The 24457-nt window shown below is 50.9% G+C and overlaps 1 protein-coding gene across 3 annotated transcripts in view; it reads left to right on the top strand.

Annotated features, from left to right (window-relative positions):
• The window catches only part of LGR6 (leucine rich repeat containing G protein-coupled receptor 6), a 164801-nt gene that overhangs the window by 39492 nt on the left and 100852 nt on the right, over positions 1 to 24457 (top strand). For all 3 annotated transcript variants that reach the window (XM_018922252.3, XM_009097410.4, XM_050985225.1), the window contains exon 2: positions 21337 to 21408. In XM_018922252.3, the coding sequence (XP_018777797.3) occupies positions 21337 to 21408 (72 nt within the window). The remainder of the gene's footprint in view (positions 1 to 21336; positions 21409 to 24457) is intronic.

Raw genomic sequence — 24457 nt, 5'->3', positions numbered from 1 at the left:
GTCTTGGTTTGAAAAGCCAGGTGTCTGCTGAAGAAGGCAGGAGCCTCCCCTGAAATGGAGAATGTAAAACCCCTCCCTCTGAATTATTATAATCTTTTTAATTAAGGGGCTCTCAGGCAAAGATATGGGAGCAGGAATAACAGTTCTTTACTAGAAAAACTAAAAATACAAATAAAATACTACAAAACAAACCACTGCCAGATTCAGAGCGGGCCCTGCACCCCTGTGTGTCAAAGTGGTGGCCATCCCAGGGTGGCACAGTCCCATCCCATGGTGGCACAGTCCCATCCCAGGGGGGCTCAGGGTGGTGGCACAGTCCCATCCCAGGGTGGCACAGTCCCATCCCAGGGTGGCACAGTCCCATCCCAGGGGGGCTCAGCCCTCCTGCAGTGCCAGCTGTGGTTCTGCTGGAGCAGGGATCCTGCACAAGGGGGGAGTTTTCCTCTGCAGCTCCAGGGCTGCTGGAGATGGGCCTGCTCTCCCTCTGGGAATGCAGGGCAGCAGAAAGCTGCTCCTCTGGGAATGCAGTGGGCAAAGGCTGCTGGGCTGTTCCAGGGCAGATTGGATCCAGGTAGGAATGCTTGGCTCCTCCCCTGGGCACAGCATCTCCCCATGGGATGGTGGAGTTTGATCAGCCCTGCAGGGACACTCAGTGGCCATGGACAGCAGAGATCTCCTGGAGGGAGGATTGGCTGTGGGAGAGATAAAGAAAACTGCCCCATGAACAGCAGAGAACTGCCCAGCTCTGGCAGATGGGGACAGAATTCACACTTTTTTTACAGCCTAGGACACTTTTGGAGACTGGATGTGTTTGGAACCTGAACTGCAGCCATTGCTGGAAGGGAACTGGAGTACACTGAGATGGTTGCCTTGAAAGTCTGATGTCTCTTTAAGATAAATTAATGTAGGCATCATTCTGCACACATGTGGGGCATTGAAGGCTGGAGATGGACATCTCTGGTGTCAAAAGCAAGACTGGAATTGCTTGCAGTACTGTGACAGGAATGCACTGATGCAGGTGGATATATGGAGGTAGGAATGCACTATCTGATGGGGCACAGAAAACTGGAGCACTGCCTGGAGTCCAAGTATCATTGAGATACTAGGTTAGTAGACCTATTCCAGACTTTTTCAGAAGCTGAACAGTCAGACCTGAACTGGAATACTCATTCCTGTTGTCTCAGGGTGACTCAGTGCTCGTAACAACTTGTGTCTTGTGGTTTTCCTTTGCATTCCCAAACAGAAGCCCACTTAAAAAAGGTATGTGGGCACCAGGACCCCTGGCAGCTGTGAGCAAAGGTTGTCACTCCCTGCAGCAGGCCTGGCTCCAGAGCCATCTGAAAGCCTTGTGTCCACTGCCAGCCCCAGGCTGTGAGCCCAGCATGTCACCCTGTGTTTCCTCTCATCAGCCTTCCCTGTGCTGGGCACATTCCTGTGCTCCAGCTGGAGTTTGGAGATATCTGTAGCAGCCAGTGCAGAGTAACAGTGTTCAAGATGTTCTTCATTCCTTCTTTACTGCTTCTGTTTGAGGGATGAAAAAGGGTGTTAACTTGTAAAAGTGCTTTGCGGGAGCATTCACCCCTGGTTGGGGCCTGCACCTCCCACCAGCCCCTGCAGTATTTTTGTGCCTGTTCCCTGGTGACCCAGCTCACTTCAGGACCCCTGTCAGATTCACAGAATTCACAGAACCACCAGCTTGGAAGAGACCTCCAAGATCATGGAGTGCAACCCAGCCCTAACCCTTCAACTCACCCCTGGCACCCAGTGCCACATCCAGGCTTTGTTAAACACCCCCAGGGATGGTGACTCCACCACCTCCCTGGGCAGCCATTCCAGAACTTTATCTCTCTTTACATGAAAAACTTATTCCTAATATCCAACCTGAATTTCCCTTGGTGCAGCTGGAGGCTGTGACCTCTGGTTCTGTCAGTGCTGCCTGGAGAAAGAGCCCAGCCCCAGATGAGCACAGCCTCCTTTCAGGAGCTGTACAGAGTGATGAGGGCAGCCCTGAGTCTCCTTTTCTCCAGGCTGAGCACCCCCAGCTCCCTCAGGGGTTCCTCACAGGGTTTGTGATGTGTCCCATGGTGGCCCAGCTCAGTTTCCAGGGGCAGGGGTTGGCCACAAGCAGTGACCAGAGCAAGCTGCAGCTCTCCCAGTGCCTGCTGACAGTGACAGCCCATGTCTCTGCCACCCTCTGGCCATGACAGCTCCCCTGCTCAGGGGTCAGAGTGCTTGGAGTGCCTGGCTGCTGCCAGGAGCCCACTCCAGCACAGACATCTCATTTCAAGCACATTTCAAGACCCTCCTGGTAATGTGAGCAGGGTCTGGTGGGGCTCTCACCTCTCCTGCACAGCTCAGAAGGGACAGGGACCTGCTGGAGCAAGTCCCAGGGAGGTCACCAAGTGGATTAGGGAGATGGAGGCACAGCTCCTTCAAGGAAGGGCTGAGGGAATTGGGGTTGTTCACCCTGGAGGAGAGAAGCTCCAGGGTGACCCAAGGGCAGCCTTTCAGTGCCTGAACAGAGCTGAAAAGGAAGATGGAGAGAGACTGTTTAAAAGGGCCTGGAGTGGCAGGACAAGAAATAGATTCAGACTTACAGAGTGTAGGTTCAGATTGAACATTGGGAAAAATTCTTCCTCTGAGGGTGGTGAGGCCCTGGCACAGGGTGCCCAGAGCAGGTGTGGCTGTCCCTGCATCCCTGGGAGTGTCCAAGGCCAGGCTGCATGGAGCTCTGAGCAGCCTGGGCTAGTGGAAGGTGTCCCTGCCCATGGCAGGGGGTGGGATGAAATGAGCTTTAAGGTCTCTTCCCACCCAAACCAGTCTGGGATTCTGGGATTCTGCTGGGACAGTGACAGAGAGAGGCTGTGGCACACTCCCAGCCCCACTTCACAAAAACATCCATGAAAAGCAGCTTGATCCAGCCTTGCCAAAAGCCAGGAACAGTGTGGGGAGCACTCCAAGGGCCCTTCAGGACACTGACCTTTGGTATGTGGCTGTGAGAAACAGCTCAAGGTGATGTGTGGGCACAGCTAGCTCACGAGTGGGCACCTGTGCAGCCTGCTGAGGAAACATCAGCCATCACCCATCACTCAGCAGAAGAGACTGGGTTCAAACATCCCTTTGGGGCTGTGATGGTGGTTTCAGATTCCCCCCACATTGTTCAGCAGTTGGGTGGGTCATGGTAGCTGTGTCAGCTCTAACCACAGTGTAGAAGGCTTTCTCTTTCTGTGTGCCTAAGTCTGTTGGAGCAATGAAATGTTTCTGATCCCAAAACTGAGTCCAAAACATGGGGAAGAAATAACACAATCACTGTTTCCCCCAGAAACATTTTGCACAATTGAACTGCATGAGATAAAACCAGCAAACTGGAGTTGGGTGAGAGTGCTGGCCCAGCCTAGGGTGATGCTCCTTGTCTCATTGGCACCCAGAGTTGCCTCCTCTACCCTAAAGAGCCACAGGGACCTGAAGCAAGTCAAGCCATGGCCCTAAAGAGGGTTTAGACACAATCAGGCTGCCAGCAACTGTTCCAACCATGATAAGGTGTCTGCCCATATCCCAGGGTGTGTGACCACATCCTGAGTGGGAAGGCAGTCAAACCCCAAAGCATTCCCTGGATTACCCACACAAATGTCAGTGTGTCCAAGGTCAGCTCCACTCAAACAGGGCAGAGGAGTCACCTGGAGTTGGGCATGCAGCCAGAGCTTGCTGTGCCTCCACACTGCAGGATCCAGCTCCTGTCTGCTGCTCCTTTCTCTGCTGCCCGGAGGCTACAGGTGAACCCCCTCCTGGCCTGGGCTGCACAGAAAGAACCTGCCAGCAGCACTGGGTATTACTCTGTGTCCTGGAGAAAGCAGAGAACAAGGTGGCACAATGCTGCACTGGGGCTGCAGAGGACAAGAGGTGCCCACTGCAGCCAATGCCTGTCAAAGCACTGAGCAGAGCAGAGTGCAGCAGTGCTGGAACACAGGCAAGAAAAGCATCCTGTGCTGTCCTGTGCCTGCCCACAGTCCTGTGTCCAGCCTGCACCTCCTGCACACAGAGAGGCTCCCCAGGGCACAGCACAGGGGGTGTGCCCTGTCAAACATGTACGAGGGATGGGCCCTTCACACCCATCCAGCTGCTCCTCTCCTGCACCCACGCATCAAACACTTGGTCCAGGTCTGGTGGTCAGCAGAACACCTGGTCTGGTGGTGCAGCAGGGGCAGGAAGAGGTCAGACATCACCCAGATGTCCAAGGATCCAGCAAGCCTGATGTCTGCTCCTCACTTGGTTTTCCTCAGTCTCTCATGGTCTGCACAGCTCTGGGCTCTCTGTTGTCTCATCAGAAGTTTGCTTTAAAGGAATTCTTTGCTTTCATTAGGGCTTCTATCTCCTGCTCTCAGTAATGTGGTCTAGCAAGACTGGGATCTGAGTCTGGCCATAGCTGGGCTTGAGAGAGAGGGCTGCAGATGGAAGGACTCACACTGTGGAGTACTCCAGCCCCATCAGTTCCCAGGTGCAGCTCCTGGTTCTTCCAGGCTATGGAAAATGCCTCAAAATGCAGACACTGCTGCAGCTGCTCCTTGTCTCTCCACAGCCACAGAGCAGGATACAGTGCATGAAACATGGACTGGACAGATATTTAACTCCCCCAGAACCTTGGTCTTTCCTGGGAAGAGCCATGCCTCGAACTTTCCAAAGGAAAGGTGAGGGTGGCTCCAGCAAGCTGCAAGGCTGGAGAGTGCATCTCCATTAGCATCCATTGGCCCACGATCAGTGCAGGACCATCAGCTCTGATGGCAATGACAAGGAGATGTTGCTCTCTGAAAGTCTGGATCTTGTTAGCACAAAATACATCCTTCTTTCCATTTTCTTCTGGTGCAGAAGTGCCTGGCAGTGCAGTGGGGCACCACAGAGGGAACCAGGAGATGCCCATCTGATGATCTACCAGCCCTCAGGGGCTGTTTGCCACTTAGCTGCCTGCAGACTGGGCAGCTTGGCCTCAGGGAAGACAGCTTTAAGGTGCATGGACAGGGTTTGGACAGTGCTGTGGGCAGCAGGCCCCGTCCAGGCCAGTAGAACCCTTCTCTGAAACCCTGAGGGATCCCCAGTCCTGGCCAGCACATCCCTGACCATTGTATTTGTGGGGTGCCCCATGGCAGGCAGGAATGATGAATCTGTCTCCATGTTATCAGAGGGCTAATTTATTATTTCATGATACTATATTATATTAAAGAATACTAAACTATACTCTACTAAAGAATACAGAGAGGATACTTACAGAATGCCAAAAAGTTAATAATGAAAACTCCTGACTCTCCCCAGAATCTCGACACAGCTTGGCCCCAGTTGGCCAATGAGTCAAAACAACTCACACCAGAATCCAATGAAACAATCTCCAAACACATTCCAAAGCAGCAAAACACAGGAGAAGCAAATGAGACAGGAATTGTTTTCCTTTTCTCTGAGGCGTCTCAGCTTCCCAGCAGAAAAATCCTGAGCGAAAGGATTTTTCAGAGAATGTGAATGTGATACCCTGACCAGCACCCAGCCTGAATGACACCTGCACCAACAGGCTGGAAGCAAACCAGACACCCCAGCATCCCAGCAGCCTCTGGGGATCTCCTCCCCCCGAGCTTTCCTTGGCCCTTTCCTGCTTTATTCTGCATTTTAATGCATCGGATGTTACACAAACCCACGGATTGTTCTCCCTTTTGTGCTGGGCAGACAGACAGGCTCCCCAGACAATAGACAGGCTTCACCTGTGGCTGGGAAGGAGAGGTGGAAGATTTACTGCCATGAGGTAATGGGCTGGAGGAATTTGAACTTTCTTTGCTTCCGGAACTGCCTCCATTGTCCTGCCCTGTCAGCAAAGCAGAGCCAGGGAGGGTCCCGAGCATGGAGTGCTTGCAACAGGCAAGGTTTGCCTTTTGAGCACCAGCTGCACTCTCAGATGGCAGCCAAAACCTGAATTCTTGGGCTGGGAAGGTTTTCTGCCCCTGGGTGCAGCTTACCCCACCTGCTTTGACACTTCTTTTGCCAGATTTCTCAACCGTGGCTGGTTGGTGACCCCCCTCTCCCTTATTCAGAGCATAAAAATGTCCCAACCCTATTTCATTTACCTCATCAGTAAGAATTAAACTTCTCCTTGATGCCTTTGATAGTGCATTAGGACATGACAGGCAGCATCACATGCCAGATCACACAAGTGTGTGGGTGCACGGTGAGAAAGTCAGAGCAAGAGGTGAGGTCTTGTGGGCTGTGTGAGGTGAGGAGGGATCTGTTTTCAGCCAGGAAAAAAACACTTTTGCAACTTGCAACTGCCCGTGGTGCTTTTGAAATCCCTTCCCTTTGCGGTGTGGGTGCAGCAGGCACAGACCAGGAAATGCTCCAGCAGCAACACCAACGCCTCATCATCCTTTCAGGTGCAAAACACCACTCTGTTGGCATCCAAACTCGAGGCTGCCACATTGCTTGGGCTCTTGAGTGCTCCAGACAGGTGTTGTGTCTGTCCTGAGTGGCTGCTTTAGCTCAGTATTGCAGCTGCACAGCTTTCACAGCTGGGCCACAGCCCCTCCTGACTGCGCTGCCTCACCGAGTTTTCCAAGCTCTGGGCTGTGGCCCTGGACATAGGTCACTGCCTGAGAGAGCTGCTGAGAACAGGAACAGGAAGCTGCAGGATGATGTGTTAGGGGCCCTTCAGCACAGCTCTGCACACTCATGGCCAGCAGGAGCACTGACATTATCAGCTGGAGACAGCCTGGCAGACAATCTGGGCTAAGGGTGGCAGTGCCAGGGTGGGATATGCTGGGGAGAGCCCCAGCCTTGAGCTATGCACCCCAAAGGTTCTGGTGCCTGGGGCTGGGGCAAGGCAAATGGATGAAATCCATGTCCAGACTCATGCCACAGCCTCTGACAGCTCTTCCAGATGTCAGTGGGAGATGCCCAGGGATCTCTGTACCTAACATCAGCCTTGTGGTTTTCCACCCCAGGACCAGCAGGAAAGCCAGTGCTGCTCAGCTCTTGTAAAACTCTAGATGAAGGACTTCAAATGATACTTAAAGAGCTATTTTACATTTTATTTAAGCTTCTGAATTGTGTGGAATTCTGTGGGTTTTTTTCCTTTTCCTGACTCTGTCCCCATATGCAAACCCAGCCACTGGAATTCAGGCTTGGATTTTCTGTGAATCCCCCAGAGCCTGTTCTTCTTCCCTGAGTTAAGGTGATACCTCCCTTCTCACTCTGCAAATTCATCCTCCTACACAAAATAAAGGGAAGGCAGAAACATTTGCAGGAGCAATTTTATTTTTTTTTGAGTTTTCATTTACTCACAGTCTCATGATGAAGGCAAACATTTCATGCTGGCCTGGCCACCAGCAGAGGCTTGTCCATCCCCACAGCTCTGACAGCAAAGCCTTGTCCAACAGAGCCCAAAGCAGGGATCCAGGTTCCAGAGTGAAGTGGGCAAGCCAGCTGCCCCCAGGCTGTGAGCACAGGGCTGGGGGTGCCCCAGCCCCTCCACACCCCTCCTGTGTGGGCTGCTGAGTGGCCAGCACTGGCTTCAGGAGCATTAGCCTTGGTCACAGCCTCTCACAAGGTGACACTGCAGGGCTGGTGCAAAACCCATCCTGGAACCCTTCCTGGGCAGCCCCATGGACAAGTTGTCTGTCCTTCTACCACAGTGCTGGGAAAATGTGGCCTCAACTGGCTTTTCAGTGCTCAATGTTCTCAACTGGCCTTTCAGTGCTCAATGTTCTCAACTGGCCTTTCAGTGCTCAATGTTCTCAACTGGCCTTTCACTCTCAGTGCTCTCCTCTGGCCTTTCACTCTCAGTGCCTTTCTCTGACCTTCCAAAGCTCTCAGCACGGGGGGCTGCAGGGCAGGGCAGAGGGCTGGGCCAGGGGAGGAGCCCAGCTCTGGGTTTCTGCCCGTCCACCCAGATATTTGGGCAGGGTGTTGAAGAGGCTGAGCTCTGATCAATGTGTCATGCCTCTGGCAGCAGGCAGCACTGCCCAGCTCCCAGGAAACAGAAGAGGGCAGTTTTGTGCACTTCTTTCCCAACTGACCTAGTTAATAGTTGGCCAGGCCACAAGCTGGAATGGTTTGAACAACTTTTGGGACAGGTTGAATACAATTGAAAACCAAACTTCTCTTCCATAAAAGCACCTGCCAAGCCCCACTCTAAATATAAATCATCTCCTGTGCCAGACCATCCCAAGGCAGTCCTGCTCCAGAGTGAATGATTGCCTTCCCTTCCTGCTTGAGTGCATTAAATGCATTCAGCTCTGTCATGACACGGTTGTTCCTCCTGTGCCCTGTTTTGGCACAGAGAACTCCACCTCCAAGACAAGGGGCTGAAAGGCAAGCCCTGGACACTGCCTGGCTGCTCAGCAGGTGTTGGGTTATGCCAGGTTCTCTCCTCTCAGGGCAGCCCTCCTGCAGATGTGCTTTGCTGCCCTTTGCAATTTGCAGGGCCTTACTTGAGCGTCTTTGCAAATCCCAGCCTGCACAGGCAGCCCTTTGTCTAAACAGTTGTGTCTCACTTGTGACTAAAGCAGTGGCACAAACCAGACTAAAACAGCAAAGTGCAAACCTTGAGGGAGGTTCTGCTGCCCCATCCTTGCAATGGGCAGCTCCTCTCAGGGCAAAGCAGGGGATCAGAACCATAGGATTGTAAACTACAGACTGATTTGGTTTGGGAGGGACCTTAAAGCACATCTGATTCCAACTCTCCTGCTGAGGGAGGAGACAGGGTCAGGGTCAGGGTTCCACCAGACCAGGCTGCTCAGAGCTGCACCCAGCCTGATCCATCCTGGATCCTGGTGATACACCTCCCTGCTGGTGGAGAGCATAACCCAAACTCAGGGCACCTCAATCCATGACAAAAGGCACAGGCACAGGGTTCTTATTCACCCACAACTCTTCCCCACCTCTCCTGTTTCTCTCGGCCACTCTGCCCAGGGAGGACCCTGCTGACCTGGCTGCTGGGGTTCAAAGTATACACAAGACAAGAGACACAGCTGGGACTGAAAGACAAGACACATAGCTGGGACTGAAAGACAAGAGACACACCTGGGAGGTGTCCCTGCCAGCTCTGGCTGGACACAACCATTGCTCTTTGTTTGCCCAAAGTTTTGGCCAAGTCTTTTGGGACTGGATGCAGTTTCCCCCCAGGGGCTCTAGTGCTGATCTGTGGTGTCACAGATCCCGTGGGCACAAGGCAGGACCCCCAGCTCCTGTGCCTGAGCACAGCGCAGAATCAAGACCAGGCTTCCCTCAGTGCCTTTCCTGCAGTGTCTGGCACCCACAGGAAGCCAAGATGGTAACTTGCTTGTGAGCAGCAAAAGGATCCCCTGCAATGCCCAGGGAAACCAGGCTTTTCTCTGAGTAAGCTTCCTAGAGCAAAAACTGCTCTTCCTCAAGTGCAAAAGTTTCCAGGCAACAGAGATGTGGTAGAATTTTTTGAATGAAAACATATTGGAAATGTTTGAGTCTGAAGTGAAGGATTTTGTTTCAATTGGGGTTTCATTTTACTTTTGATATTTCCAAATTCAGCCTCGGGTTAGTTTGTGCAGGTGCTGCCTGTCATTAAATATTGCATTGTCATGGCTTGGCTTTTAGTGAATGAAATGTTTTGATGTGAGCATAAAGCATTTCAATCAGCCATTCAGACATTTTCAACTACAAAATTTATCAGATTTGGTCTCCTGTAAGATGTTTCCAAATTTTGCCTACTTCCAACTAGTGACAGACACAAACTGCACAAAGACTCAGCAGTGCATCTACTGCAACCCTCCAGTTCTCCTTTGCTGTTTACTTGCCCCTCTCAGGACTTTGGGATCAGCTTGTCCCCAGGGCAGTGGTGCAGATGGGGAACTTTGCCATAATATGGTTTAGTGATATGGTGGCATTTGGTCAAAGGCTGGACTCTGTGATCCTGGAGGCCTTTAATGACTCTGTGATTCTGTACATCATTTTGTGTAATTCTGTACATGATTTGGTGTGATTCCATACTCTCTTTGGTGTTAAACCCACCAAAATGTGGCTTCCCAGGGGAGAGGCAGCCTGGCCCAGTGGTTTCCCAGTAGTGCCTTGTCCCAGTTCTTCATCTCAGCAGCTTCTGCCCCACTCCTTTAGCCCTCACCCACAGTGACTGACACCTGTCAGAGCCTCCCTCTGATTTCCTGCCAGCCAGAGAATGGCAGGAAGAGTTGTGTGCTGCCAGACTCCCTCAGTGGGACAGACCCCAGAGTGTTGACCTGCACTTCTGGCAGTTCCAGGCTATGGAGCTCCTGCCCACCAGCCACAGGCTGGGCCATCAGCTCTCTGTGGTCACTGGAGCAGGGCTGGGGACAAGAGGGATCAGCTGCAGGGCTGGGACAGCCCTGGGGGGTCAGGGCTGGCAGCAGAGGTGGGGGGGTGTGCAGTGAAGAGCAGCAGGACAGAGGTGGCTGCTCTGGGCCAGATGTGCAAGGAGCTCTTGCACAAATTAATGGTGGGCACACAGAGTGCACAAGGGCTTTCAGCTCCCAGTGCAGGTGAAACTCCCTAACCCAAGTACTGCCTTTCCTTAGGCTTCCAACTGATACTTTCCCAGAGCATGTGGGGCCAAATCTGCTTTGAGCAGAGCTGGTGCAATCAAAGGAAGGCTGTGGGTGACGGTGGCTACAGGAGCCCCCACGTGCAGCTGGAAGCAGGTCTGTGTGCAAGCCACACCTTCCTCCCCTCAGCCTGCTCCCTGAAGGAGATCCAGAGCTCTCAGCAGATTCTCTGACCTGGGCACAGGTACCAAGGTGGTCTGAAGCCAGTCCCAGCCAGGTACACACCCAGGAAGCACTTGGGTCACACAAGGTCTCCAGCACTGCCTGTCACTCTCAGGTGTTTGCTCATGGAAATTCTCCAAGAGCCTCTGGGAGCCACAAGAAGACAACTTTCAATAACCTCTGCTGCTGTGCTGCCCTCAGCCTGCCTGGACCCACTGGCTGGTCCTGGCAATCAGTGATTTAGGCACCCCTGAGCCAGGGGTAGCACTGAACAATCACCCTGAGTAGCCACAGAGAGATTTATTCCATGTTAATTTGTTGTGTATTTTGTCTTGTGTCTATATAGAGAGACTCTATACAATTCTTTACCGGCAATTCTTACATAAAAAGCACATCCTCCTACAGCATCCAACCAGCATCATGCCTCTGTCACACCCTCCTCACTCATCTCCTGCAAGCAGAGGAGTCCTGCATGTGTACATTGACTCAGATCCTTACACCCTGTCCCATCTCCTGGTCCTGTCTGCTTCACCAGTGTGGGGGTTCCTCTGGGTCTGGGCTGAAGGCACTTGAGATGATAGTTCATTTTCAGACTCAGGTGTTCATTATTTCTTATCAGTAAAACATACTCACTACTGTGAGTTTGGCAGCTTTTCATTAGAAAGCACAAAATGGCCAACAATCTCTTGTTCCAAGGTCTTTTAAAACTAAACTATCCAATTAAGAACTGACACCTGGATTATTTTCACTTTTAACCCAATAACTGATCCCACAGAGCCCCCAGTGGGGACTTTTCTGCCCAGTTACAAAATGCCACCCAAACCCAGGGAGAAGAAGGAAGAAGAAGAATGAAGAAGAACCCAGGACAGCACCCTGTGCCCTCCATCTTGCTTCCATCCACAACATACTAAAAATCCCCAAACCCTCCATTTCTCACCCAGTGACACACCTACACTGCTCTCTAGAATCTGTTTCACACTTTTGTGGATTCCAGTCTATCTTGAAGTCTGGGAAACTTTCTCCATGAATGAGGGTCAAAGTCAGAGCTCCCCTGGGTGTCAGGGCACCCCAGAGCAGACCCAGAAATGTTCCCAGTGCCCTGGGTTTGCACACATCAGTGTCTGCTTTTTGGTACACTTCAACAAGCCTTGCTCTCCAGGTGGATCAGTTCTTTCCCAAGAACATTTCTACAGAAATTAATTACTGTTCCCACCATGTGGGCTCCAAGAGTGGTTGGACCATTGTGCAGGTGGCATCAGGTGGGCTGTAAATAAATCCCTTTACTCTGAGCATTGGGGAAAACTGCCCAGAGAGGTCTGGGAGCTGTGGACCCAGAGCAGGCAGGGCAGGCTGTAGTGGATAAGCTGCTTTCTGAGGTGCTGTGCTACCAGAGCAGCTCCAGTCTGTGCAGGAGCCTCTGCCAGGGAGTTTCTGCCTGCTCAGAACAGCCCTATGGCTTAAAACCATCCCTGGCTGCTGTCCTGGTTCCAGAACTGCGTTCCTTTTTGCAGTATTTGGGAGGGGACACATTTCCAACCCCCATTTGGTTTCAAGGACACTTGCATGGGGGGTGCTAGGGATGCACCAGTTGTGTTGGTTTGCTGTTTGCTGCTCCTTGTCTTGTTCAAAAGGCTTTGGCTGGGCAGCAAAGAGGAAGATGCTGCTGGGTTCACCTTCCCTGGTAGCTGTTCTGGGTTAAGAGAATAATTCCTCCCACAGGAGGAATTTTGCCCCCAAAAAGTCTGGCAAGTGGAGACCTGGAATGCAGCAGAGGCCTGGAGGAGGACAGGGAACAGCCCCCCACTCTGGACACGAGGGGATGTGAGGTTCTTTCATCTTTTCCTTTTCATTCTTTTTTCATTCACGCTTTTCTTGCATTAATTTCTTCATTCAAGAAAAGAACGAGGTTCTTTTCATTCTCTTTCAAAAGTCTCCACTTTTCATAGTGGAGACCATTTAGCTGCCAAAAGTCAGGATGTTGCTGAGCTGTGGCTGCTCCAAAGGACATGGTGGGAAGAAAAGACATAAATTTGCAATCTCATTTTTCTTGCTTTAAAAAGGTGTTCCTTGCTTTCATTCAGGTCCCAATGTTTCTTTTTAGTTTAGAGGTTCTTTTAGAATGAAAATGTTAAGGTTGATCCAGCTCATCCACTTACCATTTCTGAACCCTGTTAAGTTAGGCTAACATGTAAAAAGAGTTTTAAAGAGGTTGAGAATCCCTGCTTTGACACTTTCTGGACAGAAAGCATTTTTCTTTTCAAATTACTTCTGGTTTAGAATGCCCTTTCTGGGATGATTTTTTAATGTCAGCACTGAAGGGAGGGAAAAAAACCAACATGGTTTTTATTATTTTGATCAACCCAAACCAATTCCTTCTGGACCTCTCTTTCATGGCGATCACCAAAAACATGAACTTGCAGAATGGTAACAGAAAAGAAAAATTATGGTTCTTGCCCAACATCCAACTCAAAGCAGACTGCTGCAGCGGCTGCTCTGTCTGGGAAGTGAAAGAGGGAGTGGCAGGGGCTCTGTGATTCTCAGATTCCCCATCCCCAGCTCTGTGTGGTGGCACAGAAGCCACCACAACACTCACACAGGCCAGGGGATGTCAGTGCCTGTCGTGCTCCCCAGAGCTGCACCCAGCCAGAGAAGCCATCTGCTCCCTGCCTCCTCACAGCACCAGGGCTGGGATTGTCTTGTTCCTCGGGAGCCAGGACAGCTACAGACAGGAGACAGAGCCCAGGGACAAACCTCCTTGGGTTCACGGAGCATTTGGACACTCTCAGGAACATGGGAGGTCCTTGGGGCTGTCCTGTGCAGGGCCAGGAGGTGACTCCATCCTTGTGGGGCCCTTCCAGCTCAGGATATTTTATGATTCTGTGATTCTGTGACAGACTGTGCAAAATTCAGGATTTTGCCTGTTTAGAATGAGACTTGGATCAGTGCCTTTATGCTCTGATCCAAGTCTCATTCCTGCCCCTGACACAGGGGCTGCTGTTCCCAGCCCTCTCTCCTCCATCTGGCTGCAGCCTGTCCTGCCAGGTGCCCTGAGCTTTCACCTGCCCTGGGCTTTCACCCCACACCCCTCTATCTCCCCTGACTCCTCCTGGCAGCCCCTGGGCTGGGATGGGATCTGCTGGCAGCCCTGACCTGGCACAGGGTTTCTAAAAGTGATTTCTTCTGGTTCCCACACCAGCCATTCCCAGGGGCAGAAAGGCAGCACTGCCCTGCTCAGCCCCTTCCTGCTCCCAGATGGAGGGCACCTGGCACAGGGCAGAGCCTGGCACAGGGCAGAGCCAGGGCAGGCACAGGGAGAGATGCAGGAGGAGCAGCCAGAGTGGCAGAGCTTTACTTGCCAAGGGTAAAGTAAAGTGCTCCCACTGCACAGCCCCAGCTTCTGGTGCAGGAATGGGCTCAATCCTCCCCTGGCTGAGACTTTATTATTGAAATGTTGTGGAGATCTGGGGTAGGGCCTACACGTGGGGGATGATCTGAGATGACTGATCTATTTTCAAACGTGGAGAGGTGGGAGTAGAAACACGTTCTGCTCTTGCCCATTGCAGTGATATGGGATTGAAGCAGGGCTGGTGCCTCCAGATATCGTGTGATGTAAATGAGCTCTCAGGGCTTTGATCTCTTTATCTTCCCTTTCTCCTTCTCTTTATGGAGACTACCTTTAGTGTAGTTTTCAGCCTGCAGGCTGTAAGGGAGAATTTCAGCTGGTTCTATGGCTCCAGGTACCATTCTACCATCAGCCCCAGCTTTGCCCCAGGCAGTGCAGGCATTTTGTGGTGACCTTGGAGATCTCAAGATAAGGAGGAAAAGAGATAGTGAGAACCTTTATGAATCACTCTAGTATAATCTGAAGTATTTCTGAAACCATCATTTTTTGCCTTTGGGGTTCTTTTCTGGTGGTGTAACTGTGCATTTTCACTGGATGCTAATGAGAGTGGCCAGGAGAGAGGCACAGACAGTGCTCAGTGCCCAGGGATTTCAGGGTGTTTCATTCCTTACAAGAGCAGGCCTAGTGCTGGGCATTTCCAGGATAAGGATGGGAATTTTGGTCTGGTTTGTTCAGTTCCCCATGAAGTCAGACTGCTGGAATGGGAGGCCTTACTGCTGTGATTGTGCAACGAATTAATCAAAAGGATAGCAGGTCATTAACTTCTCCTCACAATCACAAAAATTTCTGCTCACCTGCCTGAGTGTAAGGAAGGAGTTTTATGGTCCAGGAAGCCACAGGTTCAGCACCAAAAGGGAGAGGAGCTGGGTTGAGCCTGGACTGGGAAGAGAGCACATTAATATCCTGAATATCTTGAGAAATATGAACATATTCATCCAGCAGAGCAATTTAGGGGCTGAGAACACAGTCACCATCTGGGTTCTTAGCAGCTTCCTGTAGGCTCAAACCAGGATCTCACTCAGATTTGTCCTTTGGGGTGACTTTGCCTCCTTACAAACAGGGAGCAAGAGCTTCATTTCCCAAAATACTGGAAGTCTTTTCCAGTGACTGGGGCCATGTCTGCCATCATTTCCAGCTGGCTTTCACTGAGGTACCAGGGAAGCCAGAAGCCCATGGGGAGCCCTGCTGTGGGCTCTGTGAAGGTCCAGGAACAGCAACCTGAGCTTGCAGAAACCTTGCAGAACAAAATTCTTGAAGGAAGCTGCAAGAGCAGGAAGACACAGGCTTCTTGCTCTGCTGAGTGACAGAGGGACCCATGGGGAGCACCTCAGGGGACTGAAGCTAAGGACAAACTTTCTGCCCCTTTGGAGTAGACAGAGGTGGATGGGGAATGTCTTGTCCCAGCCACAGGTAGGAGTTGCTCTTTCTGCAGGAGAATCTCTCTGCCAGCTGTGCAATTTTCTACACACATCTGGCTCTGAGGTGTCTCTGCTTGGCCTCAACCAAGCCCTACCCCTGCAGTTTCCCCTTCAAATCCTCCTGGCTGAGCAGCCCTGGTCCTGTTGTGTTACTCCAGGGGGGCTTCAACCTGTGTTGCTTTAGGTCCGTTGGCTTCTGCTTGCATTAATTCTGCTTGCATTAATTAATTGCAGCCCATCTCTGAGGAAACACTTTGCTTTGTGCCTGGGAAGACACATCAGGAGCTGTGGGGCTCATGGGCAGGGCTCACCTTTCCCAGTTTAGTGGGCAGCTTTAGGTGCTTTGGGTTTGTGAGAGGCACCAATTCTGCTGTCCCTAGAGGAACATCCTGGGGACGTTGCTCAGGCAAGACTTGCAGGCTGTCCTTCATGCAGCCCCCTTAGAGCAGCATGAAATCCTGTCCTTTTGGCCCAGAGCATGCAGGTCCACCCAGCCCTGCAGGTGCCTTCTCTGCCTCCTCCCAGAGGGGCTGCACAGGGACATCCACAGCTCCATTCATGTAGCCTTTGCTGGGGTTCAGGGTGTCCCAGGGGCTGCAGTGGCGTCCAGATAGCCCAGCCCTGCTCAGCCCAGCCTGTCCCAGCTCCCAGGCAGCTCCCAGCCACAGCCACCTCAGCAATCTTAGGTGATATCAGCTCTAGTGATTATCAGCTCATTGTGACTTCAGCTCTCAGCTTGCTAAGGGCTTTGGGCAGAGGCAGGGAGAGAGAGGAGAAGGCTGTGTGAGGTTCCACAGTGATGGCTTGACTGAATCTTCTGTGAAGGTCTCAGGGACAGCTCTTCTGCCAAACTGGGCAGAAGTAGGGGCTTTTATAGGATACAGGGGTTTTGGAAATTGTCAATAGTAAGGGTTAAAGGAAAGTGACCTAGAGTCTTACAGAGAGATAAGCCCCTTCTGCAGGCAGAAAAAGGGGCTCTAAGGTCCAGTCATCATCACCAGGCATTTCCTATCCTGGGCTGCTGAACACCATGGGGGCATTGCAGGCCCTGGGTCTGCTACACTCCATGGCTCAGAGCTACCCCCCCCAGCCTGCCCAGCAGTGATGCCAAGGAAAAACCCTTTTGATCTCTGTTCTCATATCACCCCTGAGCTAAAACTCTGTGCTCACCATCTCACAGCAGGGGTGGCAGGCAGTCCCAGCAGGGAGCCCAGCACCCTGTGTGTGTCGCCTCATTTTTTGGTAAAGGAAGATCAGCTAATCAGTGAATAATCAAAGGTTGCTCATGAAAGAAGGTGACATCAAAGCAAATAATTTAAGGAACCCCTCGAGGGCCAGAGGAGTTGCAGGGTCTGAGGCTGAATCACATGAGCTCAGTTTCCATGAACTGTGTCTCAGTTTTCCTGCAGGTACAAGTTAGAAATGCTTACGATAAATGTTTAGAATTAGTTGGGGAAGGGGGGAAAGTTAAATCACACTAATTATAGCCATGATGGCTTTGGTGCAGTGCCATTTGAAAGCATAGGTGTATTCTACACCTAATGCAAGAGGCATTCAAAGGCATTGCTTCTTGGGTAAGCAGGGTGATACGAGAGCAGAGTCTCAGTTTTGGGAGCAGTAGAGTAGTTCACTCCACCAGCTGCATTCCAGACCACAGCCATGAAGGGTGATTTGACAGCAAAAGAGCTCCTGCTTTTATTTGATATTTTGTAGAGAGGACAGCCAGGCCAGTCACTGGGGAAGGAGGAACAGGGAGCTCTGGGACAGGAGAGGGTGGCTTGTCCCAGAGCACCACTGCTGAAAAGTACCATGAACTCAAAGGCAAGAATCTGGACAGTTCCTCTGCAGGTCCTACCCTGCAAGCTTGGGGGAAGCTGCAGCACCCCATTTCTTCTCCTACCTTTCTGATTTCTTTTAGAATTTAAGGGACTTTGGGATTTGAATAATTTGTGCATTTCTGTACTGCTTGCTCTGGTACAGACCTCACCTTTGGAATGGTTTCTCCAGTGCAAATGACAAGGGCCATGCACAGACATGAGGGACCCAGCACTTGTTTGTTTTTCAGTCACTCAGAAGAGACCCCTAGCTTGGAAAGCCAAGGTCACTGACCCAGCTGGGAAAGGTCAGAGGAGCCCCTGACCCATTTATCCATGGATCCCTATTTATTCTGCTAGATGCTGCAGAAAAAATAACCCAACAAGGTTCAAATACTGTGGGTTCCTTTTAAAGTAACTGAATGTGGCTGACTGAAGTAACCACCCCCAAAAACTTGAAGAGATAAACAGCTCCTCTGATTGCTCTGACAGGAAGCATTTCCACCCTTGCATGTGCTGGGCATGTACATAACATAAGAAACCTTACTAAGAGGAAAATCACAAGCTTGGGAAAACACAGCAACAAGTCAACAACATCTTTAAATGAGTAATAAGTCAAATATTTACTCCCACAACACTTCAGGCAAGAATCCTGTGCCTCAGCTTTCACACAAGCATGGACAGCCTGTGGAGAAACATCTCGTACTTTTGTGGCTAGAAAAATCACTGGGTCCAGGGCTGTGCTTGGGAAGTTTATTTCCAGCACTGGGAGGAATTTGTTCCTCCTTCACACCATTTGTCCTTGCACATTCCCTGCTGTCCTCACACCCCAGCCAGGCCAGCAATTCCAGCACCCCAGGTCGGGTGTGATGTCCCCTGCTCTGGAGGAGCTGCTGGGGGGTCCCTGCAGGATGTCACACTGCAGAGTTCATGGCAAAACTGAGTCCCTGCAACCTTTGCCTTGCTGTTCATTAGCTGGCAAAGCACTGCCAGGATTTGCCCTTTTGGGGTGCCCTTTCCAGGGCTGTCAGTGAAGATGTATTACCCTTGAGTCCTGCAGGACTGCAATCCACCAGAGTGTTCAAACAGCCAAAACAGCAATGACTTTTGAATAAAATTACTCAAAATATTTTCTGTGTAACAACCTTGAAAAAAGGCTGGGCTCTTCTTCACTGCCCAAAGAGATGGTGGGAGAGACCCAGGTCTCAGACCTGCCCGTGGCCAGAGCCCCAGGGCTGCAGGAGGGGGGCTTGGAAAGAAAAGTCACATTCTGTGGAGCTCTGAGGCTCCAGAGTGATGGGATAAGGGCATCTCTCCTCTGCCTTTTGGAAGATTTCTTCAGAAACCAGTGAATTTTGTTCCTTTTTGGAATGGATCAGGGCAGGAGGAAAGAAATGTCCAAGACCAGGTTGGATGGGGCCTAAAGAAACCAGAGAAAGTGGAAGGTGTCCCAGCCATGGCAGGGGTGGAACAAGATGAGCTTGGAGCTCCTTTCCAGCCCAAACCATCTGGGATTCTAAAAGATAATTAAAGACATTCTCCCATATCCTCAGCCACCCAGAGCCCTGCTGCTGTCTGGGACTGATGATTCCCATCCTGATGGGTCCAGACTGATGGGTCTGCACATCCCTGCAGCCACCACCCAGCCAGGTGTCCAGCTGTCCCCACCACACCTGAGGAGCACCTGGGCACACAGAAGGCACTTCCATGAGGCTTGGAAAGTGGCAAGCAAGGGGTATTCTCTATACTACCAGCAGAAGGCAACTTAAGGAATATATATCAGAATTTCAAGGAGATCTTGGATGTTTCAGATCTGTGTTTTCTCTCACAGTCTTTCATTTTACATTATTTTTTGTTATTTTCACATTGTTCCACAACATGTCAAAACATCAGACAGATTCATTACAACACAAACAGGAGACACTTTGATGTAGGAAAAAAAGATGTTTTAATGGGTGCTAAGTAGCAACCGCCCTTGGGGGTTTAAAAATAAAAATAGAAGCAGCAGAAAATAATATTTTAACCCTTGTGTTCCAGGATCACCAAAATATAGAATACAGTATTGCACACAATTAGTGCAGGCAATAATTTTCTTTTTGCACTCATTCTAAAAACAGAATTTTGAATTCTCCTGGTTTTTTTGGTGAGTTTTCTACTACTTCTTTGGAGAAGAGAAAGTTATAAAGGAAAAAGTAAACTTCTCCAGGAGTCTTTTTCAAAAGGGCTCACAAAAGTGTGTGGTTTTGTCACAGGACACCTCTCCAGAGAAAAAGCAAAGACAGCTTCCAGCCTTCCTGGTGTGTCACCTGCCGTGACACCAATGCCAAGGGGAGTTGGTTGGAACATGGTGGTTTGGGTTTTTTGTGGTCAAAATGTAGAAGCCTATGCCCCCCAGGTGTTCTGCTCTTTACCAGCAAAACTCCAGCATTTTTTTTCTGAGGAATACAAAGGCATCTCAGTAAATTTTTCAGTGAATTCGTTTTTCAGAGAAGCAATTTCCTCCCCAGAGCCCAAAGCCAGCTGAGATGCTCCAGATCATTTGCTCTGTGACCTGGGAGATCTCAGGTGCTCTGAGCAGGTGGAACAGATCAGAGAGGTCCCTCTTGTATTGCTGGCTTCTCCTGAGGGGCTTTTCTCCTTTCTGCTTCTGTCCTTGTCCTTGGCACCAGCCTCCTTCCAATGCCAAGACATTCCCAGTGCTCCTGGGAGGGCAGGGAAGGTCCTTCCTCAGGCTCACAAGTCTGTGAGGTTCACAGAAGGAAAGAGTAAATAAATTGCCTTTATTTGGTTGTTGTTTCTCCTCATTTTCCCATCACACCCATCAGGCTGTGCTGTTCAGTGCCAGGAGGAGCTGAGCTGTGCCCTGTCTGTGCCCAGTGACAAAGAGCAGCCCCTCTGGCACCCAGAGACACTGCCCACATTTCTTTGCTTTCCAGGGGATATTCTCCATCTATTCCCATTGGGTTTAACCACACCAGCTTTTCATTCTGCCTCATCCTACCTCAGCTTTAAAGTGAGCTCCCTTGCTCACCTGGACACAGCCTGGTCTAGGCTGGGGTAAGCAGTGTGGGTTTCTTCATGTGCAGCTGCTCATGAGGGCAGGGTTGCAGCTATCAGACCCCAAGAACAGCCTGGAAGCATCCTTGTTTTTCCCAAATACCAGCTTGTGCATTGAATCACTCGGGACAGACTCAGCTGCTCTCACACCCTGGGATGGGGAGAGCTCTGCTCAGGCAGCTCACAGTGACTGTAACGTGCAGAGGGCTTCAGCACCACCCTGGAACCTCTGGGTACCAGCACAGCCTCCTCCAGAGGCTCTGCTGGAACCCAGGCAGAGGAGATGAGCCCTTAGCTGGAGATGGCAGAGTGAGACAAGCACAATCCAGGTTCCTTCTACCTCCCAACCTCAGTTTGTCACCCACAGAGCCAACCTGTGCCCCTCCGTGCTGGTGTGCTTCTCTAGTTTGTACAGTGTAGAGAAAGCCAGCCCAGTGGGATGGACCCTTCTGTCGTGGGCTGCTGGCTCCTCAAAAGCAGATGTCTGTCCACACTCTGGAAAATCTCCCTGTGGGGGCTGGCACAGCCATGGTGACAGAGAGATGCTCTGGGGTCCAAGGACATGCTGTCCTTTACAGTGTCACGGGGCTTCCTGTTTGCTCTCCAGAACTTGTGAGACAGCAAGACTGCTCATGCTGTTGGGAAATGTCCTAACTTGCTTCATAACTTGGAGGAGCTCGGGCAGACCACCCTGAAGGAGCCAGCTCTCTCTGGCTACTCCTCTCCATCCATCCCTCTGCAGCAGAGCCCGGGCTGTGATCAGGTGGCAATGCTGAACTGCTGCTTGCAGAGGCTTCTCAGACTCCCACTCAGCAGAGAGGGGACCCAGAGCCTGGCACTGAGGTTCATTCTGTGCTAACCATGTGTGACTGATCAGAAACCTCTGTCTTTGCTTCCTGCAGAGACCTGAGCATGAACAACATCAGCCAGCTGCAGCCCCGCGCGCTCCGGCACCTGCGCTTCCTGGAGGAGCTGTGAGTACTGGAGGGGTGCTGCAGGGCAGGGGGTGCTGGGGGCTCGGGGACACTGCACAGGGTCCTCCAGCACTGGCCACAGCTTCCAGTGCTGCTCCTGCAGCTGCAGGCTGAGCTGGAAGCAGCCTGTGCTGGGACAGGGTTTGTTTGCTGCTCCAGCTTAGGAGTTTCACTGAGGTCGTCACCTTCAGGCTGAGGTGGTGCCAAAAGCCAAAATAAAAGAGGACCTAATCTCTCATGCAAAAATCAACACTGTACCCTGGAGCAGAGCCAGCAGTCAGAGAGCTTCACTCACCCTTCAGCAGCCAGGGTCCCCCTCACAGCCTCCTGCAGCCCAGACACACGAGCCCCTGGGCAGGGGGTGGAACCACCCTGAAAAACTGAAACCCAAAAAGCTTTTCGCAGAGGCTGAGGTGTCCCACCCCACAGCAGTGTGCACTGAGGTCTGAGCAGACACACTCAGACACAGCAGCAGTCTCAGTCCTGGGGATCAGCATGTGGCTGTGTGTCAGTGAAGGAGTGGCCCCACTTCTGAAAGTGTGAAAATTAACCAGCAGCACAAGAAACCACTGGAATCCTTTGTGAGCCCCAAAAATGGGAGCCCAGGGGGCAGAATGTTGAGGTTGGCCATTTCTGCATGAGTAAATTGCACCTGTATGGTCTTACTCCACTTGACCATGAGAAATACCTCCAGGTGTTATTCTCATGCTGTTGGTACTTTCAACACAACAGCTTCTGTTGGAAAACACGATTTCTTCAAAACACTGTTATTGCATTCATGAAATCCTAATATTAATGCTTCATTTGATGTGTGTTGTAAACTTACTGTGGATATAACAGTTACTGTGACTTAATCTGCCTAAATGAAACACTTTCACTTCTCTGAATCAGGTCTTGCTGCCACCACAAGGCACAAGACTGGCATTTCATAAATGGTATTTTCCAAAATGTCAGAATTACAGCTATCACCCTAACACCTGTGAGGGTGGGGAGGCCCTGGCACAGGGTGCCCAGAGCAGCTGTGGCTGCCCCTGCATCCCTGGAAGTGCCCAGGGCCAGGTTGCATGGGGCTTGGAGCAGCCTGGGCTGGTGGAAGGTGTCCCTGCTCATGGTGGGGGGGGGAATGAGATGATCTTTAAGGTCCTTCCAAATCCAAATCACTGCAGGACTCTGTGGGTTTATATTACAGGGTTTTACCTCAAATGGTCCTTTAACTGATCACCATCTGTCTGTATTTCAAATTCTTTGGAGTTGTAAGGACCCCAGCCGCCCCAGCCCCCCTCCCCAGCAGGCATTTAAAGGCTGACAGGGAAACATTTTTGACCTGTTTTGGCTTTGGAGCCAGAGCTGCCCACAGAAGTGGGCTCTTCAGCACTCTGCACCCATCTTGCAGCTTTTCTCCTTTCGTTTTATCACATCCATGTTGAAGTGTGGGCACCCAGCACCTTCTCTGAGGGTGCTGAGGCTTTTCACACACCCAGACTCCTCTGTGTACAATTAGCAGTTGTCTTGCTGCAAGCAACCATGTCCTGATTACGTCATGTACAAACAGAGCAGCCTCAACCAGCAAGGAATAAATATTCATAGGTTCCAAAAGAGCCAGCTTCCCACAGCCAAAAATAATTATGAATGAAACAGGCAAAGGGGAAAAATTTAAAGAGGAAAATCTGAAAAAATAATTGGAAGTTATTAGATAATATTTTACTGGAGGCCCAATGTGTCACTATTGCCCCTTTGGAAAGTATTGACATCACAGTTAGGGAAAGAAATGGAAACTGCAGCATCATATACCTGTGCATAGCAAAGTGTCTGCTTGAATTTGATAGCAGTTAGATAGTAATCCTATTTATGGAAATCAAGTTATTTATATGAAATCAAGCAAGGAAGGATTTTATATATTATGGCAAATTAAAAGTGATTCTCTCAACAACAGCAGCTAGACAGGGACAGTTTGTACAGCATTCATAGGGCTGTCACTGACCAATAATGCAACTTGCCTGGCATTTCCCCTGCTCTTTTCATTTATATCTTCACCAAATTTTCATCCCACAACATTACATCAGGACCATGACATTCAGGCTGGGATCACCCTCTGTGCCAGGACACGCATAAGAATCGAGCAAACAAATCCTGCTTGTTTAGACATCCTCAAGGGAAGTTTGTTCAGGTTTCGCAGCTCAGATCCCTGCTGATTTCATCTGCCTGGGACACATTCCCAGGGTCTGCCAGGGTGACACGTTGCACACCAGACCAAGCCCTTTATCTTCACCCCCATGGCAGAACTGCCAGTGCTGGGACATGCCAAGGGAGTGAAGAGAAGAAACCCTGCTGAGCAGTGAGGGACAGCCCAGGCACCCCAAACCCACTGTCCCAGTGTCTCCTGGGCAGGAGCGAGACCTGCCTGCCCCCCTGCCTGTCCCCCTCCAGCAGGGAAGGGCTGACCATGAGGAGGACTCTGCTGCAGCTCATCCTGGCTGCAAGTGCCTGTCTTCAGTGAGATGGAAAGCCTTCAGCAGGTTTCTCACCCCCAGGGATTTTGGGTGGCTTTATGGCCCCAGTCTGCCTTCTACACAGAGTCACAAAGTCAGAGAATGGTCTGAGGTGGAAGGGACCCACAAAGATCATCAAATCCAACTCCCAGCCCTATCCAGCACCATCCCCAAGAGTCACACCTTGGTCCAGATGCTTTTTGAACTCTGTCAGGCCTGGGGCCATGATCAATTCCCTGCCCTGACACAATATCAGGCCAATCCCTTGTGTCCTGTCACTGCTCACAGAGAGATCAGTGCCTGCCACTCCTCCTCCTCTCCAGGGGCTGAACAGAACCAGTGCCTCCAGCTGCTCCTTACATGGCTTCCCCTCCAGGCCCTTCATCATCCTCACTGCACTCCTTTGTATGCTCTCTGATAGTTCAATATCTACAGCCTTATGTTCCCTATTACATGCTGGAGAAACCAGGTGAGTGACAGGCTGGAGCAATCAAAGACAAAATTTACTAAAGTCAGTTCAAGGTGAACAAAAACTGATGTTCTGGGGCTTTGGTCAACTC

Source organism: Serinus canaria, chromosome 26 (assembly GCF_022539315.1).
Source record: "Serinus canaria isolate serCan28SL12 chromosome 26, serCan2020, whole genome shotgun sequence".
Taxonomy (NCBI): Eukaryota; Metazoa; Chordata; class Aves; order Passeriformes; family Fringillidae; genus Serinus; species Serinus canaria.
This window is presented reverse-complemented; position numbering and strand designations above follow the sequence as displayed.